Below are 20,249 nucleotides of genomic sequence, written 5' to 3'. Positions count from 1 at the left end.
CACACCTGTGCCCTACATTCATTTGGTGCTGCTTAAGGGGATATTTATGAGGTGAAGTCAGCCGTGACTGAGGTTTCTCTCCCTCCAGTTTCTAACTCCCTAATTGTCAGGCATGTCTTTTTCCAGCTCCTTCTGACTCTCTTCATCTAAACAGAAACACACGTTCCCTGAAACATGCTCACCGAGCCTCGACACACACCCTACTATAAAACTATGTATCAAAAACACTTATGGGCAAACACAATTTACCTTGCCATCGCTCTAGTACAGAGGTTCGGGGTTAAGTGCCTCTCACATAGGCGCTATGCCAGAGTCAAGTGGAAAGGCCAGGGCGATAAAACCATCATGTACATGGTCCAAATCCCCTGGAGTTCCAGCATGAACTCAAACCAGCGACTCCTGATGGTTAACAGCAAACCTCCATCAGGATCATGATGCCTGTGGGAAGGCCACCTTTTGGAAGTTCAACCACAAATGGCTTTAAATGACAGGCTTACAAGACCACAGACACACATGTAAAAAAAAAATTATGCTGTCTTTAACCTCTGTTTTGAACTCTGGAACAGGGGAAAAATTGTAAAAAATATTGGTTCGATATTCCAACTCGATTCTTTCTAGCAGAATCTACTGTAAACACCACTTCATGTAAGTCTCATTTTGGCAGCTCCTTACACATATCATCCTTATTACCACTCTTACAAAAATGCAACAAAAACAGACAACCTTTAACTGTTCCAGACAATTAAAACACACCAGCACATGCACACACAGACACACACACACATTCACAGACATCACACCACTGATATAACACTTGTCTATTGATCACTTGGAATCACTGAACCTTCAGCTCTAAACCGAATAATGAAAAACAAACATCCGCTCCGGCCATGGAACAATAATTTCCCTCGGTGGCACCACACATGCCCCGCTGTGTCAGGCTAAAGGCAACATGATTGGGATTTTCGACACTGCTGACTGCTGCTGGTACAGCCAATGAACGGTCCATCTGTGTTTTATTTCCTCAATCCAACGTCATATGCACGAAATTAGTAGGAGGAAAATCAAACAGGGAACAATTTACATAAATGACAAGACAATGCAGACATTCTTAAGTCTGAATGAATTCGGTTGTTTCTAACTACACCTTGATAACAGTTAGATACAATGTCCATAATGTCCTAAGGTCATTATGGAATCTTGGGTTCACTCTAGCATTCATGACTACAAGTGTGTTTGACATGTGTACTGAATGTCTGTTTCTTGCTAGATTTTGTGACCTTTATCCCCCCAAAAGGCCAGAGAAAGTGTAAACATAGTTCCAGGAGCTGGGATTCATTTTGAGTGGCAGTTATGGTGGAGAGGAACCTGCTCATAGGTCAGACTAGAAGGTCACAGCCTCACAGGAGAATGAGTGGACACCCTGTCTCAGAAATAGTGGGGCATGTGTAGTCCCTCTACACATTGTTTATGTGCAGGACAACTTAAAGATGCTGGTGTTCTGATGATTTAGTTTGTTGCCTTTTTTTTTCATGTTTTCATCCAGTTGCTTTTTCTGGGGACAGAAATGTGCCAAAACTTTGCTGATGTTTGCTGGAGCAGTTATTTCTGCAACATCCTCTAAATGGCAAAGAAGTAAGCCGAAGAAAAAAAATTATATTTTTTTACAACTTGATTTTGTGAATCTATTCTTTATCTGGGCATAAATGGCTGCCCACTGCTCCGGGTGTGTGTTCACGGTGTGTGTGTGCACTGCTGTGTGTGTGCACTTTGGTTGGGTTAAATGCAGAGAACGAATTCTGAGTATGGGTCACCGTACTTAGCTGTATGTCACCTCACATTTATATTCTTTCATAAAAATAAGCAATTTCCACAAATGCTAACTAAATATGATAAACTCAATTTACAGTATATTGGAAACATATGCTCAATAAGCTTCACTTTGCTCTCGTGGAATGGATTCCACAACATGTTGGAAACATTCCTTTGAGATTCTGGCTCATGTTAACATGATCACATCACATGATCCCTACAGATTTTTCAGGTGTGTCTCTTGTTCTACCACATCCCAAAGGTGTTCTACTGGATTCAGAACCAATGACTGGAAAGGCCACTGAAGAAATTAACTCATTGTCATGTTCCTGAAACCAGTTTGCTTTGTGACATGAAAGTGACCATTAGAAGAAGGTTAAATTGTAGGAAAGAAGGGAGGCACATGTTCAGAAACCATACACGAGTAGTCTGAGGCATTCAAGTGATGATTGACATTAATGGCACAAAATGTGTCAAAAAACAAACCCGCACCTTTACACCACCTCCACCAGCCTGGACTGTTGAAGGCAGGTTGTGTCCATGGATATGTGCTTGTCGATGCTAAATTCTGACTCTATCATCTGTGTGCTTCAGCAGAAATCAAGATTCCTCAGACGAGGTAGCCTCAGCTTTTTGTTCTAGGCTGACAGAAGTGGAACCCACTGTGATGTTCTGCTGTTGTAGCCCATCGACCTCACTGTCCGACGTGTTGTGCTCGACAGATCTGCTGCTTACTGGGCAATTTTAGTTTATTGCACCATTCTGAGCAAACTGTAGCATAGGGCTGGGCGGTATGACGGTATATTCCGTTTCCGCAGAATAAAATGTCTACTGTTACAGGTTTTTCTATTCCATGCATACCATGAAATTTAAATTAGTGGGCGCGGTTAACCTCACGTGTAGCATGCCTGAATCCGAGAATGATTGAGAAGCGGCACATAAGCATAGATAAGAAGAAAAACATGGAGAAAGACATGCATGCTGATAAAGAAATCCCACAAACCAATCCCGAGCAGGAGGAGGAACTTGTTGTGAAACGAGGCGCGACATCAGTGGTATGGGAAAATTAATAAAATAAGACAAGAAAGCCTATTCTTTATTTTTAAAGTGTTAAAGTGGTATTTAATATATTAAGCACGTTCCTTTTGTTGATTTACCTGAAAAATTATTATTCCGTGATATATACCGCTACCGTGAAATAAAATAACTTATTCCGTGAAACAGATTTTTGGTCATTCCGCCCACCCCTACTGTAGCAGTTTCCCCATTCTGGATGTTGATGTGAACATTAGCTAAAGCCGGTGACCCGTGTTTTGCCCTGCTGCCGCACAACTGGCTGATTAGATAATTGCTTGAATTGGTAATGTAGGTGTAAAGGAGTTTCTAATAAAGTCCAATTGCTTACGACTGTGCTGTAAATAATACACACCGGGCAGAGTGATGTGGCACAACATGCAAGCGAAATTTAACCATGTTGTATTGTATGTAAAATGATTGACATAATTTTTTAGAATGAACTAACTAGCTGTTTACTTAACAAAAACAGATACATGTTATAATAATTCTATAGCGAAGGGGTTGAGAGCAGCAGAACTGCAATTTATAACCCCAATTTTATCATCTCTACACTGGCTACCTGTTAAGTTTAGAACTGATTACAAACTGCTACTACTTACAGTACATACAAGGCCCTTAATAGTTTAGCTCCCATGTATCTAACTAGTCTTCTAACACGTTACAATCCTTCATGCGCTCTGAGATCACAAAACTCAGGACTTCTCGTAGTTCCCAGAAAAACAAACTTTTTTTTTCAGGAATACACACTTTCCCAGTTTAAATGTAGATTAAAAACTCATCTCTTTAGTCAGGCGTACACATCATACATCCCATAATACTGTGCACTATTATATCAGACTTGCAAATATTAGGAACAGCAGATATGTTAATCCCTCTCCATTGCTTCTCTCTTTCTACCCATCCTGAGGCATCCAGAAATTGTACCAGCTCTGATCGTCCTCCGTGCGATGAAGATTTTGGACCACTGAGATGAGGCCGACCCAGTGAATCCTGAGTCATCTAGAGATCTACCAGCTAGACTTAGACTCTGCTATACTAAAAACATGTGACCTCCATGTGATCTTTTGCATCTATACAAAATTTGTCAGACTGTACATTTATAATCACACCCTCCAGTGTTACCCATATGAGGATGAGGTTCCCCTTGAGCCTGGTTCCTCTCAAGGTTTCTTCCTTACCATCTAAGGGAGTTTTTCCTTGCCACTGCTGCCTGAGTCACCTCAGACTTGCTCATTGGGGATAAATACATGCACACTGAACTAAATCTATCTAATATTAATCTTGAATTTTGTACTCTATTAACCTTTATATTATTCTTTATAATAACCTTTTGTTCTATGGTTTATGTTCTGTAAAGCTGCTTTGAGACATTGTCAATTGTAAAAAGCGCTATACAAATAAACTGGAATTGAATTGAATAGAACTGCTGTTACAATTACACCACACAGCGCTGCGCAAAGATGGTTTCAGACCTGGCACTGGGGCCATTTTAAAAAACACAAAAACACAGATCAACAGATTTCAGTTGCAACAGGCTTCTTGCTTAGATAACCAGAAGGCAAACTGAGCTGTCAGACTAAACACAGAAAAAAGGTTTGTCGTTTCGCACCGAGTTCATGTAAACAGAAGTGATAGAAAACACAACCGCACTCTCTCTCTCACACACAAACATAACTTTGTGAATAATGAAGAGAAAATTCGAAATGAGTAAAACCTAACACAGTTTCATGCTAAACAGTAAACACATGCTAAAATGCAGCACAGCATTGTGAGAGCAGTGTGCTCTCATACCTTACATAGCGGCACATCGATGAGATGTTTGATGAGCAAATATTGCATCAAGGGGCTTGATATTTTTCATTTGTAGATGTTACAACCTAGTCGTTAAAATGAGATGTGCAAAGAAGTGACAAAGAGTTCACATTTAAAAAGAAAAAAAAATCACCCATCATGTGCTTTTAATTTCAAATAAATTCTTTATACCACTGCGTGACTGAAAGAAACTGACTGGTCAGAAAGTTTGTACTTCTGGCTGTAACATAAACAAGAGGTTTGTAGAAATGCACTTGTTCGTATTGTTTCTATAGTAACAGCTCGGACAAAGAGACGTGTATGGTGGACTTTTCACATAATCTAAGAAATAGATATACTGTACAGATATAAAGAACAAGCAGATTTAAAAGCATGTTCTCTGCTGCATGTCATGCTGCATCACACGCCTCCAGAGTGTATTATAGCCCTATAACAGTATGCATTGTATTCTTTGTGTATATGCCATTTTTTATTAATGCATAAAAGACATTGTTACTGTAACAGGGTCCAAAAGATGAGTCCAAAAGAGGTTTAAGCTTTAATATTAAAACAATAGTTCTATAGTTGTATATTGATAACATCTATTTATTTATCTAAATGTATCGACTTTTATTACTTCATTAAAAATTAAATCAATACTTTTAGACACCCAATGTGTATTTAAAAGCATTTTTCTCCCTTATTTTTAATTTTGTGGCCAACAAGTCTACACTTGCGATTGAGAAAAGTGCAATAGCGAGAAAATAAACTGTCAGTACTGGAATATCTGTAGTTATCAGAAGTAGAAAATAAATTCAGAAAATTCAAACAACAAATGACTTAGATTTGTTCACAAAGTTACCACCATGGCAACCGTTGTTATCCTGCACATTATTTTTTAGATGTATGATTTTTCTCAAAAATAGGGTAGGACAATTGCTTTCATTCAACGATAATCCTTAGCATTCAACCGCAAAAGGCAGGTGGAGAGAATTTTTCACCTTTATAAAACCTGTAAATTCAGCCTGGCCTAGATTTGTAGAAACAGGAACACAAACAGTTCCTGTCAGTCTTTCAGCATTCCAACTGTCTCTCTTGTTCAAAGGAGTGGCAGAAATGTGATGTGTACTGTATGTGTTACAGGATAAAACCTTATGTGCTGCTGTTCCTACTCACCTGTAGCCCCTGCAGCTTTCCCCCAGGCCTTGTGGTGTACTCCGCTTACTCCACCTAAAATGACCTTTCACTGGAAACTGTGTTGCAGCCAAAGGTGTTGTATATCATCTAATCATCTTCCAGAAACTCTTAATATAAATAGCTCAGTTAGCGAGTGTTGTTCTGACATTACTGTTCCATATTTGTTCACCACCATCACAGATCTTGATATGAGAAATAAAAGTGGTGCACGCCCAAAGCTGTAGGAAGTAGGTACAACTAATAACCGATGAAGGAAGTGGTACTATGGCAGATTCAGCGCTAAATCACCCGGCAGGGATGAGTGTGACTGCGGCCATCACGCTTCCTGATCTTAGATTATTGTACAGCAAACGGGCTGCAGGGCTCACGTCTTACTGAACTACACAACAAGAGCACCAGAGCATGACGTGTTATTGGGATCACACAAGACAAATGTACTCAATGCTTGTACACATATGATTCGCGCTAAGCATACAGTTGAAGACACACGCAAACAAACAAATACAAACTAATTCATCTTCAGCTTTCTTTATTTTACTGTGAGGATATTTATAATGCAGACACAGATAAGCTACCTCTGTTTCTTTCCTGTTCCAGATTTTTCTATGTATTGTTTAGTCACATAGACAGTAAACAGCACAGACGCTCCATGATCAAAGCCAGATCAGAAGAGAGAGAGAAGGAAGGAGAGCGAGCAACAGAGAGAGAGAGAGAGAGGGAGAGAGAGAGACAGAGTGAGAGCAAGAGAGTTGAGTTGAGTCTCTGGAGGCACTGTAAATTCTACTCAAGTCAGAACTGATGCAAAAGCATTTCTTTCACAGTAAAGGAAAGTACCTGTCTTTATATTTGGATGGATAGCAATATCTGGGGGGGGAAAAATGCTAAACCCATTTTGGACTAAGCTGTGTACTTTGTGTTTTCGCAGGCACTGTGAGCAGGTATGGCAGGGATGCCTTTTGTGCTGCGTTACTCACACAAGGCAAGCTCTTTTCACAAACAGGAAGTGAGAACTCACAAAGCAGATCGTTTTGTCTGTGCGTGTGTGAGTGTGAGTGTGTGTGTGTGTGTTGTGTGTTTCTACATGCTAAACTCATGTCCTCGTATATTTCTATGAGTGTTCCATACTAAAAAGTTTGCTTCTTGTACGAGTTCTTCACAGAGACATGAGAACGAAGTTGTGATTACACAACGCTAGAGACTAGTGCAAGAGAAACTCAGGGGGGTTTGGATGAAAAAAAAAAACAGTCCCCCCCATCATTGGGCAACAGACATATGTGTGGTTTGCATGCTTCTAAACCACAAGGCTATTTGCATATCTTTTGATGCTCTGTTTCCTCCTACAGGCCAAGCTGAAATGAGAAGCACCAAATGCAAAATGTGTCTGTCTCATAATCTCTCTCTGTGTCTCTGGCAGTACCGACAATACAAGATGAACACAGGATGGCCAAAAACACACAGTACCATACACACTCCCTCTGTCTCTGACAATAATAATGAAAATTTACAGCTCTGGTCTTAACATCCATGACTGAGAAACAAGAGAGGCAAAGACAAAGAGAATGACAGGGCTAAGGGCGGAATGCACAGCTGGAGTTATGTACAAGCATTTGTGCACTTAACAGTTTTCAGTCAAAGATTATCATCGCTCTCTCTCTCTCTCTCTCTCTCTCTCTCTCTCACCCGTTCATTAGAGATGTTGTGCAGGTCCTATGCTGCTAAGACATCACAGCTGCAGAATAAGGACACGCTAGACTACACAGTGTGCATAAATACCGCTGCAGCACTGTTATTGTACAAATCTCCATTAAGAACTGTATTGTGAAACTAAACTTTCAGATGAACAACGCATTATGGATTTCATACCACAAAAATACACAAATAAGTGTATTGTCTACATGTTCAGGAAACTTCTATGGTCCATAGCATCCTTTGGAGCATAGATTTGCAAAATACACGTGCTTTAAGACTTTAACTATCGTGATCCTGTTCAGGATGCATGACACAATAGAAAACCTCAGGTAACTGCAGACGGAAATGCTTTTCTGCTGTGTCATGCATTTGTTTTTAAAAGTAAAAATAACCCTTCTGAAAAACAAACTTATTTCCCTTTTACTTAATTGTTGCACCGTAGCAACAAGTACGTTATTGCATCATGTTTTCTCCTACAATGCTTGATAAGTGATCAGTCATTTCTTGTGTCTCATACTTCTCCTCTTCAGCTAACTCCACAAGTTAAGATCAGGGGACCCTGACAGACGTGTTAAAAGCTTCATCCTGTGGTCGCTGCAACATTTCTTCTGGCACTTCATGGAGGTTTTTAGTGCCATGTATTCTAACAAGGTACACCAAAATCCACCTTGATTTTTGTTGCCTAATAACCTTTTATTTTAAAACTCATCTCACCATATAATCTGGTTTTAGTCATAGTTCTATTAGTAACTATTGAACTTACATTTGTGTTTAGATGAAAAGGATGTCCAAATAGTTTGTGGGCACAGAGCTGATTCCTAATTGTAGATATGAGATAGGAGATATGAGCAAGCAAAAATGTTACCATCTTCTACAAATCTCCAACTGTGACCCTTGCAGCGATTTCTGCCTCATTAACCAGCAACTTCAGTGCATGTGGGGGCAAGAAACACTTGTATCCTCTTCCAGGCAGGTTCATTATGGCTCTTGTTGTTTGAAACTTAATTAATGTGAATATGAGCATTTCAGGCATTCTATTTTTTATAGCCATTGCCCGATTTATGAAGGTCGTGACACATTCATGTATGCATTATATAAGCCGGCTGATGAATAAAGGGTTGTTTTTCTAAGCTCATTATCCACAAAGTCTTTCCCAAGGTTTTCTTTTTTTTTTACCAATCTTTTCCACCAGTACCAATAATTCTGGATGTAACCGTAACCTTTAACTCACTTTTAATCTGGCCATAAACTCGTTGCTTCGTTGGTTCCCCACAAATTAGATAGATGGTTAAATGTTCTATCTTTCCGTTCTAAATGTTCGTTCTTTATACTGAACCTTTTCTGAAAGAGAACCATCTGCTGCAGTGTTTGACATACTGTAGGTTCATTAAAGCCAAACAAAGAAAAAGCCATTTAAGATACCAGAGGAACCATTTTGTATAAGTAAGCTTGAGCCGTGCCTGAAACGACACACTATAGGTCTATTGAAGAAGTGTTGAGGTAAACTTGCGCTGCACATATGCAATGATTTACAAATGCATGAACGCTCACACTTGAAAACTTGATCTCATGTTTGCTTCCTAACCTTTTACTGTACCTAACCATTTGTGTGGCATGCCACACTGCAAGAGCACAACTTTCCAAAATGACTTGTTACATGAGAAATTACATTTCAAATGTTCTGCACAGCAGTTTGGAGAATAATTTATTGCTGCCTTAGAGCTTCCTAAAGCAATTTTGCTGTCTCATAATATGCCCAGTGGGAATCCTGTGGGAGACAATTACTGTACTGCTAATTTTATCATTTTTTTTTAATTAAAAGCACTGATAAACAACATACTATAAAACTGCAATATTCTTTTTAAACTATGGCTCTTGCTTTAGCATTATCAGATCAATGACTTCCTGACTTTAGGACACCTAGATTGATCTTTATTAAGATCTAAGCAGACTTACAAGACAAACTCTCACAGCCTGTGATGTAACATTATTGTCTACTCCTAACTGCAGCTGGAGACCAAGTTTTTTGGTTCTAACAAGTCTGACTGGCTTCTTGATGCACAGAGAGTGAAAAGACAGCACATCAAATTGTTACAGAGGTTTTGAGCCTGGCTGTGCTTCGTAAAAGTAGATGAGAACAGTTCCCAGTGCAATAAATGGCTTAGACTAGTAATGGCAAAGTTAGGTAATAACTCACACCTAATGAAACAACTGATTAAACATGGGATTAATTTCCATCAAGAAAACCTTTGACTGCGCAAAAGACACTGAGTCACCACTGGAGACTGAAGAATCTGAGCAAAGAACCCAAACACAATTAGAAGTTTACCCATCAGCGTTCTGACAAAGGACAAAATTAGCAACTATTGTGTCTTTGTCAATCTACAGTACGAAGACATTTTGATTTGGCACCAAAACTATAGATCATTCATTTAAGAAAGTCTTGAAAATTAACTTCTATAACGTGAACTTCACATAATTTGGAAACTCCAGCACTCGTTGTCAACAGTTGTAAACATGACGGTTTCCTTCTTCCGTGAGGGAAGAGAGTCACAACGGCTGTGTTTCCAGATGGACCATTATAAAACCTGACACACGTCTCCTGGAAATCCTGTAGAACCCAACCAATTAGGTGCCTCCTATTTTGTATGCCATATGCATTAGACCTTCAGCCAAAGGTTCATGGGTGTGACGTTTGTGGCTGAGACTATTAACTCTTTAGCGGCTCTCACCATATGAATACATACAAATGTAATCTCTATAGTGTTTTGACTTCATGTGTTAGAAGCGCTGACAGAGCCAGTGGCAATTCTATACTACATACTATAGCAGAAAACAGCAAAGTTGCCTTAAGCAGAAATGTCACAGCAGCAGACAAATATTATATATATTGAAATATAATATAATAGCGATACAGGCTATATAATAAGCGGGGAATACAAAGGTATCAAAGCACTATTCTTTTAGTAACTGTATCAAATTTAAAATAATCACATCAGTGTTAACAATTTTCAAATCATTCCCAGCCCTACACCTTAAGATTCATATCATCAGGTTGCTCTATTATTTCCTCCATTTTTTTTAGATTTGGTTACCTGGCAATTTCCACCCACCAGCCAGCTCCCAATCACAAAAATAATCTCCCCATTACATGACAGCTACCAAAGAGGGAGGGTGAAAGCTAAAGCATGCTTCCTCCAAGATATGTGAAGTCAGCCAAGTGCATCTTGCAACTGCTGCATGCTGCATCAGAATGCTTTTCTCTTGCATCAGCCCAGGCTGCACAGTAATTAAATTAAACAAATTGTTCATAGGCAGATGTAGGACGACAAGTCCCAAGTAATCTCCTAATCTTCAACTTACACAATACAGCCTAGAAGAGTGGAGGTTATTATAACAGCAGAGAGGGACTATTTCTGTTATATGATAAAAACATACAGTCACCGAGCAATGACCAGACTGATTAAAGACGATAGTACAGTATAGTAGACCTTTACTGTAACTCATTCTGTACAATTGTGGTGAGCAGAAAAGCATCTGAGAATGCACAAGAAGTTGAATCTTGAAGCAGACTGGCTCAACAGCAGAAGTCCAAGTCAGGTTCTGTCAGCCAAGAGCAGAAAGCAGATGCTGCAGTGGGCACAGACTCACAAAATCTGGACAGATACAGACTGGGAAAATGTAGACAGAATTTGGAGCTAATAGCACATATCCATGGACCTAACTTACCTTGTGCCAAGAGTCCAGGCCGGGGGTGGTGTGATAATGTGGAGAATGTTTTCTTGGCACACTTTGGGCCATTAACACCAATTAATAATCACGTTAATGCAACAGACTATTTAAACATTGTTGTTGACCATGTGAATCCATTCATGGTCACAAGTTACCCATCTTCTAATAGTTTACACATCTTCTCCTAGTTTCCACATGATAATGCACCATGTCAATATAAAAAAATCAAAAACAGTCTCAAACTGTTTTCAGGAACATGACAATGAGTTTATTGTTCTTCAGTGACCTTCCAAGTCATTGGATCTGAATCAGGTAGAACAGCTTTGAAAAATACACACTTGAAAAATCTGCAGGGATTATGTCATGTGATCATGTCAAGATGGAGCAGAATCTATCCAACATCTTGTGGAATCCATGCCATGAAGTACTAAAGAAATATTTTAAGAGTAAAAGAAGGCCCTACCCAGTACTAGTCTAGTTTTCCTAATATAAGAGCCTGATGAGCGTATACATGTGATGGTCAGGTGTCCACAATCTTTTGGCCATATAGTGTATAAACCAGTGAGACTGCACTCCTCGGTAAAGTTAATTCCATTTTAAAATTTTATTTTATCTAAATCATTTAGTTTTTTCAATTTTTAAAATTTAACAAAAGACCTGACTCTCACTTGAATCTACATGAACCATTTGACTCCACATTGCAATGTGCTTGTGTATTGTATGTACGTTTGGTATCATAAATGAACACACTAAGGATAGTTATGCTTCAGGCAGTGAGAAACTCTGAGAAACTCAGTCTTGGTCTAATGACTATACAGATTACTTCATAGAAGTATTGTATTGCCACACAGAACAAGCAGATTACACAACAGCTTAAAACAAATCAAATAAGTGGTATCTGCAGAGCTTTTTTTTCAGGCCATTAGGCATTAAGCTCTGTCTCTAAAAACCATTAATCCCCTTTCTTACGCATGGCATTGTCCTACAGAATATGAGCAGTGGAAGCATAATGCTACATATGGCCTTCAGTAAGGAACATGCATGCACGAACTATGTGCACAAGGTTTTCTCAGAAATACCGTTTATATAAGATGTTTATGGCTGTGACGTCACATTTCTATATAGGCAGCAGGACGTAGTGTAGATGTGAGATGTGTCACAAGTGTTGTTTCTACCTTACAGCTTTTCAGACTTCGGTGGAGATGCTCCAGTCTCCATGTGACTGCGAGCATGACAAAGATCTAGACAGAACAAGAGCATGGGAGTAAAGCATGATGTTTCAGTTCTTGTCTAACAGCCCGTGGCAAAAGACCTTTAGAACATGCAACACCCCTTTACTGCACAATGGAGCACAGAGAGTAATGGAGAGACAGAGGAGAAAGGTGCTCCCCGCTGCATTCGGCTGTCACTTGCAGCAGCCAAGAGAGAGTGAGAAAGTGTGTGTGTGTGTGTGTGTGTGTGTATGTGTGTGAGAGAGAGAGAGAGAGAGAGAGAGAGAGAGAGAGAGAGAGAGAGAGAGAGAGAGAGAGAGAGAGAGAGAGAGAGAGGAAGACAGAGAGAAGAGAGTTCGTTGTCTAAATCTGCCTGGAGGGTTTTTGGCACCCATCCCCCTGACTCTGTGAATTCTTAATGAGAAAGGGAATTCCTTCTGATGACCAGTAATGACACACTTACACACACACATGCAGGTTGTTATGGCAGTAACAGGAGGCTCTGAGATATTTAGAACATTCTTTTCGTCAGACCTTTTAACACAAATACTCCAGTGTCAATTCTGTCTTTATTTTAATAAAGGGTAAATACGTATGAAATCTTGAACGTGGTGGTAATCTTGTACTGTACTAACAGAAAGACAAGGTGTAAACACACTCCGACTTACATTGGAGCTGCTGGACTGGGACGATTACTGCTCGACATTCTTTGGTAGTTTGTAAAGCAGCCTGCTCAGGAGGTTGCAAATGTGGTTTACATCGTCTACTTACAAGTTTCACTAAGTACCGCACACAATTCAAAACAGGCCCTGTTTCTGCTTGAACTGTGAGAATAGCTGCAGAGCATGTAGGGCTGAACAGGCATTCCAGAGGATGGTAAAGCTTTTCTTAAATAAATAAATAAATAAATAAATAAATAAATAAATAAATAAATAAATAAATAAATAAATAAATATTCTGCTGTGGTCTTTATAATAAGGTGCAATATGATTGTAATAATATAAGCTATTTACATGACTCATTATATGCAAATTGGCTGGATCATCTTGATATTGCTTCCAAGTGGTTCCCCGCTCCCCTGCAATGTGCTCTATCAGTCCGACAGTAAGGCTGTCACTGGACGACCTTGAGCATGATCTACACATACCTGAACCCCGCACTGACACAACACAGACATATATATGAGTGCGTCTCTTCTGTATCATTATTCCTGTGATCTTTAGGTGCCAAACGCTCTCTGAAAATGTGAATCAGAAAAAACGGCAGCATAAAAAACAATAACAACATCAAAAAAGCTGCAGCTAGAAAACATAATCTGATAATTACACTGCATAGTCCTTTCTCTTAGAGAAAGGAAGAATGCCTCCTTCAGCTGTATAATGTCCTCGCAAGCACAACAGATGCACCGAGAGTACAGTGAGTGAAAGACTAGGTCCAGTCACTGCAGTCCCGACGTGTTTAAACACGATGGCCGTCTTTAATCAAACAGCACCAGGAAAACACAGGAACAAGGAGAGCTTCAAAGTGCTTGTGTGGACACTGGTGTCTTGCTTATCAAGGGAATACAGATCTCCTTTTTCCTTCACACTCTGTCGTTTCATCTCTTTCTCTATCTTTCTGTCTCACTCTCTTGCTCTCGGCTCGTGCTGCTCTGGTTTCATGTGCACTCTGCTGGGGGATTCCTGCTAATTGCTTGCACATTCTCGTCTTCCTCTATTAAAGCCAGGTCACCATTCCCCTTCCCATTCACAGTATTGCCACAAGACAGAGGACGACAGAAAGAAAGAGACGCACAGACATCCTTTCAAACAATATGAGATCCGTGTACGGGATATTTTTATACGCTTTGAAACACAGATTTGCAAATACTATACAGCAGGCACAGAAGAGAGGTAACAGACCAACTGGAAATAAACACACACAATTGAATTAAGACTAATAAAAACCTTTTCTCATTGAACATGATAAGCCTGTGTTTGTGGGTTTGATTGTATGAGTATATATATGCATGGGCTTGTATATAAATGTGTACACAGTGTGTGTACTCAGTGTGAGATTTCTGCTCAGACACGCACATGCGCAGCTTCGCAATCAAAGGTCGGAATTTAGCAACACTGGCATCCTCTGACATCTTGAAGCAATCTCAACTTTGCTGGGGGCTGCTTATATGCCTAAGTGTATATTTTTGCATGTATATCTGTGTGCACGTGTGTGAAGGAAGTTTATGACATGCAGTATCAGGGATGGGGTAAAAAATGCTGGCAAAAGAAAACTGCGGTAAACAGACGAGCGGTACATTTGGGATGATTTTTGTGTGCTATATTTGTTCCATTACAAAGACGCAATGGCATGTTTATCCGCTTTATCTATTATGACGACTGAGATGCTGGTACATTCCACCGTGTCATAGCCACCCTCTCCTCCCTCATTACCCCAACTCCACCACCACCTCAAAGTACTGTACATACACAACAACCTTCTGTCTCTCTACCATCGTTGTAACGTAGAAAGATGACCTTTTTAAATAAAGCACACTTTGTCATGCAACTACATTTCAAAGTACAGCAATGAAGTGAAAGAAATTAATAGAGGAAAATCTAGCCCTGTGTGATCAAAACGTTTGTCATGGCAGTTCCTCTGCAAACAGACTCTGATTTTTGTATGAGGGCACGTCTTCATTGGTGATTTATAGCACACCATAAAAAAAAACAGAGCATCCACTGAAGAGTGCCTGATTCTAATTTCCTCTACAGTGTGTCATTTACGCTGCTAGACAACTAAACAGCCACATTTTTTTTAAAGCAGTTACCTACTTGGTTGATAACCAATTCAGTAATAACACACACACAAACACACACACATAGATGAAGCTCCCCGGAAAGACGACAGCTATTTACACTGCACCATCTGTAACAATAAATGAGAAGTGTAAGTTTAATGAGAAAAGGGTAAATAAAGTAATCCACAGACGGACCTTTCATATGCGTGTAATGAAAGACGAACAGTCGCTCACATTGCTCGTTAGGGAAAGGCAGTCATAAAGGCAGGGGGCATTCTTCATTACATGAGCCTTCACGCATGCTAAAACATTAATCTCGTTGATCCTGTTCTCCTCCGCCATATACTGCTGCTCCAAAACTCACTTCCATCATGCATCAGGCTGTCTGCTTCATCATGTACAGTCCCAGTCAAGGACAAAATCAAATTTGATTTCCAATAGCTAGGCCTTCAAATCCAACCTGTGTGCGCAACATGTGTGTGTATTTGTGTGTGTTGGGGGTTAGGAGCAAAATGGAATCGCAATTGCTAAGTCATTTTTGAGCAAAAACAAGTGTATTGACAGACCATCAAAGCAAATAGTTATTTTGCAGAAGGAAAAAAAAACACTTAATTTGCCTCATTCGAAAATACGTCACACAAGCAAATCATCACTCACGTAAGTTTACAATGCTTGTTTTCATTAACACGTAATAAAATTGATGGGGACATTAGCTGCTCTTTCACTTTAAGTAAAACCTGAGGATAAAATATGCAAAGTAGTGCGTATGTGCGTGTGTGTGCAGATAGTGTGTGTATATTCAGAGACAAAGTGAGTGTGTGTTTACACTACTGTATGTTCCCATTAATGATTCTGAAACACAAGTGAGTGTGCTTCTAAAAAGGTGACAGTGGAATTAAAACAGGTGTGTGTCTGTGTGTCTGTATGTGTGCGTGTGTGCGTGTGTGTGTGTGTGTGTGTGTGTGTGTGTGTGTGTGTGTGTGTGTACACGCTGCAGGATGAATAAGAGTGAACAGCAGCATCACACATACAAAAAAGCTCTAGTGTCCCAGAGCATCGTCCTGCTCTACAGGTATTTCGTGTGAGCTGGATCCCTCTTTCTCTTTCCACATCTCTCTCTCCACTCTTTCACATTAGCAGGTAATAGTATGAATGCATGCGCATTTAGTTTTGCATATGTGGTTCTATGAAAGGGCATGATATTGTTTTTCCTTTTTTTCCCTTGTTTGTTCGGTAAAGATTAACGACATAAAAAGCATTTACGGCACATTCCAGAAGACCAGCCCGAAAAGCCTGTCTGCATTCCAGTGTAACGCACCCCCAAAAAAACACAGCACCAGATCTCGAGAAAAACACTCCGCAGACCTGCAGGATTCAACCAGAAGAAAACTTAAAGCAATACACGCTCACACTCACAAACACACACCTTTACACAGAGCTTGTTTTTTGCACATACAATCTTGGGGTTAAGGGACCCCTTGGATGCATTGTCGTGACAGTGCAGAAGCATGCGTGTGTGTGCGTGTGTGTGTCTGTGAGAGAGAGAGAGAGAGAGAGAGAGAGAGAGAGAGAGAGAGAGAGAGAGAGAGAGAGCGAGAGCGTGTTTGCATGTGTATCTGGGCATGTGTGTTTGACTGCATGTGGGGTTCTTACCGGACGGCACAAAATGAAGAACTTTGTTTGGTTCCATCATTGCTTTCTCAACCCATCATTTTCCCGTAGTCCAGTCACTATTGAGGGGAAGATCACCTATGCTCTGCTCTCCTCCTCTCTCTCCTCCTTTCTCCCCCTCTACCTCTATCTCCCTCTCTCTCACTCTCTCTTGCTCCCTCTCAGACAGCTTCAGTGAGTCAGCCTCACTCTGCCTCACCACAGCTGTGACTCTGGGTCCTAAAGCCTGTTCCTCTGTTTCTGCGCTGTCTTTCTGTTTACCTGCAGCCTGCACTCATAAGTCATAACTATATCATACCCATATTTACGTGTTTGTGTGTGGCTTGAGAGTGAAAACTGATTATGAGCATCAGTTTAATGAATATGTAGTTTAAAGAATATGTAACAATACAAACCAGCTGCAGACAATGGATTGTTCAATTATACACAAACAAATTGCATTGTGGTTAATGTATCAGATCCTGATTAGTTTTTGGACATCAGTTTGCTCTTCTGGTTTCAGAGAATAAATCTGAAGTTCAGCTATATCTGATATTCAAACAGGGCTAAATATTCTGGCTTCATATCAGGATTTTAAAGTTAATACTTCAATGTTCAGTGTTTGTTTCTGATCACTGAACACTGGAGTATCAACTGGTGAAGATTAAGCTAAGGTCTGAAGGGCTTCTTTAACATGGCTGCATCATTAGTAATTGTTTTCTTTTTCCTCGACAGCCGGACAGGCAAGATTTGCAGGGTCTGTTTTTTATTGTTGCCAATGGTAGGAGTCTTATAAAAAACAAGTAGAATTATTCTCTGCTCTAGCCATGTAGTTGGCATCAAAGGATCTTTCCACAGCACACACCTGTTGGCTGCAAACACGTTTTTAGCAGCATACACATGGAAGTGAGCGAGCGTGATGAGTGTATTAACTGGGTGGCGAAGGATGTTGATCGCTTCACACATGACTGAGAGTGTTTAGAAAAGAATCAGCGTTGGTTTGGCGTTGTCTGGCAGGGAGGCTACAGCTCATGTGTAGCATGTAAAAACTGCAATATAATTATTCACTAAACCACAATAGTGACTGCTGTCATGAAACTGTACACATTGTAGACACGGCATTGTAAAGGATTGTGGACATCTCATCAATCGCACTCACATGTGCTTTCCACTAGATTTTACAGCATGGCTGTTTGCATCTATTCAGCCTCAAGAGCATTAGTGAGGTCAGGCACTGATGTTGGATGAGGAAGCCTGCTGCATGCTGGCTTGCCAATTAATCCCAAAGGTATTCAGTATGATTGAGGAAGGGTTCTGTGCAGGACATGTGATAACTTCCTCTCTGACTGGCAAACCGTGTCTTCAAGGAGAATGCTCTTTGCTCTCTTTTGTCTTTATTAGTTTGAGTGAATGAATACTAAACATCCTAAACAATTTTGTGCTTCCAACATTGTGGCAACAGTTTGCTGAAGGTCCACACAAGGTTGTGATGTTCAGGTGTCCACATACCTTTGGCTATATAGTGTTTATTAGATCCTTCAGACAGATAAGAAGCTGTTCTAGAAAACTAATCACTTACACAACAAACACTGTAGCATCCAGTTACATCTATTTTTTTTAGATGCATAATGCCACACACCTGTCTTCCTGCCAATCCGCGAGTAGTCTTAATTTGAATCAGCATAAAACAACTACAATTAAACAAGCTTGGCTGGAGGGAACACCGGAATCTGAAACTCATCAAAATGGAAAATAAGTTATATATTAAGCTGCAGTTGTCCTAAAAGTATTGACTTTGATGTAAAGTAAGGTCTTGTGAGTAAACAGTGCCAACTTTAAAATATGTCCAACATGCACTAGTGCATCATAACCAAACAGCTCTGTCCTTTAGGAAGATTTTAGTAGTATCTAGATTTGTACATGTTATTCAGTAAAGGTTCAGTGAGTGTTCACTTAGTCACTGTGTTTATGGCACATAAATGGTCAAGTGGTACGAATACAGGATGCCAGAGGCACTCTGAGAGAAAACTGAAAACCCTCGCCTTTGACCTTGCCATTGTCTGTGACTTGGACACAGTTGTCCAAAGGAACTGTTATGGCTGTTAGAGGTGCACCATGTTTTAAAAATAATCCACAGAGAGAGGTTTAGTATGAGCCACTGCCCCCTAGTGATGCTTTAAATAAGCTGCAAACCTCATCATCTCCAAACAAAGAGCACTGTTCAAGATGAACAATTCTCAGTTATGTATCTCACTTATAAATAAATAAATAAATAAATAAATAAATAAATAAATAAATAAATAAATAAATAAATCAATCAATCAATAAATGAGTAAATAAATGAGTAAATAAATGAGTAAATGAGTAAATAGATAGATAGATAGATAGATAGATAGATAGATAGATAGATAGATAGATAGATAGATAGATAGATAGATAGATAGATAGATAGATAGATAAACAAATAAAACACCACATATGCAATAGTTTTCTTTAATAGTTTGTCACTTATTTTTTTATTGTGTCACTGTTTGTCTTCTGACCTCATTTCCTCCAAGTGCCCAAGAGTAATCATTAGTATTGGGACAAAAAAGGAAAAACTGTCGAATTTAAAAGGGAATCTTTCAATTCAATTCTATTTAAATGCTATTCTATTTCTATTTATAGGTAATGTAGACTGACAGTGGTAGTTTTGGTTGTCCAAAAAGAACAAGCTCCAAATGTGATCACTCAAAAACACACATTCACTTAAACCCTTCTGAAAAAAAGATTTTTCTCTCTGTTTTACACACACACACTCACGCACACACATACACACGCACACACACACACACACACACACACACACACACACACACACACACACACACACACACACACACACACACACACACACACACACACACACACACACACACACATACACACGCACATACACACACACATACACGCACACACACACACACGCAATACAGCTGCAGGAAGACACAGCAGAGTTACTGAACAACAGAGGGTGGACCTTCCTTCCCCTGGATGCTCACCTCCAAGTTATATGTCAGTTTGTCTGTATGTGTGTGAGGCTTTGTGATTGGTGAGCATGAACAAGAGCCTGCACTGGAATACAACTGAAAGATTGGCATACTTCATTGAATACAGTAACACAAGCCTCAGTGATTGCCACATCTGAAATTCATCAAAATATCAAAGTGTTACAAAGAAGCGTTACTGATTTCTTGTCAATGAAGAGAAAAAGTTTGGCTTCATTTTGGTACATGATACAGAGCTCTTCAAAAGCTCTTTACCTAAAACTG

At 39.8% G+C, this 20,249-nt stretch overlaps 2 protein-coding genes across 10 annotated transcripts in view; one reads left to right on the top strand and one right to left on the bottom strand.

Annotated features, from left to right (window-relative positions):
- slc4a11 (solute carrier family 4 member 11) overlaps window positions 1–20,249 on the bottom strand; it is a 50,948-nt gene that overhangs the window by 28,546 nt on the left and 2,153 nt on the right. For 2 of the 9 annotated variants that reach the window (XM_047813024.1, XM_047813027.1), the window contains exon 1: window positions 5,857–6,205. The exons of 5 other annotated variants lie outside the window; for them this stretch is intronic. Coding sequence is in view for 1 of the 4 variants with exons in the window: in XM_047813021.1 (XP_047668977.1) it covers window positions 16,942–16,981 (40 nt within the window). In the remaining 3 variants the exon portion in view is untranslated. Of the gene's footprint in view, window positions 1–5,856; window positions 6,206–16,941; window positions 17,109–20,249 lie in introns of those variants that run through there. 2 more of the 9 variants (XM_047813021.1, XM_047813026.1) reach the window with 2 other exon arrangements.
- Window positions 6,969–20,249, top strand: part of ky (kyphoscoliosis peptidase) — a 30,828-nt gene continuing 17,547 nt past the window's right edge. Inside the window, exon 1 of the mRNA XM_027142212.2 lies at window positions 6,969–8,217. The gene's annotated coding sequence lies outside the window, so the exon portion shown is untranslated. The remainder of the gene's footprint in view (window positions 8,218–20,249) is intronic.

This window comes from Tachysurus fulvidraco, chromosome 4 (assembly GCF_022655615.1).
Source record: "Tachysurus fulvidraco isolate hzauxx_2018 chromosome 4, HZAU_PFXX_2.0, whole genome shotgun sequence".
Lineage (NCBI taxonomy): Eukaryota > Metazoa > Chordata > Actinopteri > Siluriformes > Bagridae > Tachysurus > Tachysurus fulvidraco.
This window is presented reverse-complemented; position numbering and strand designations above follow the sequence as displayed.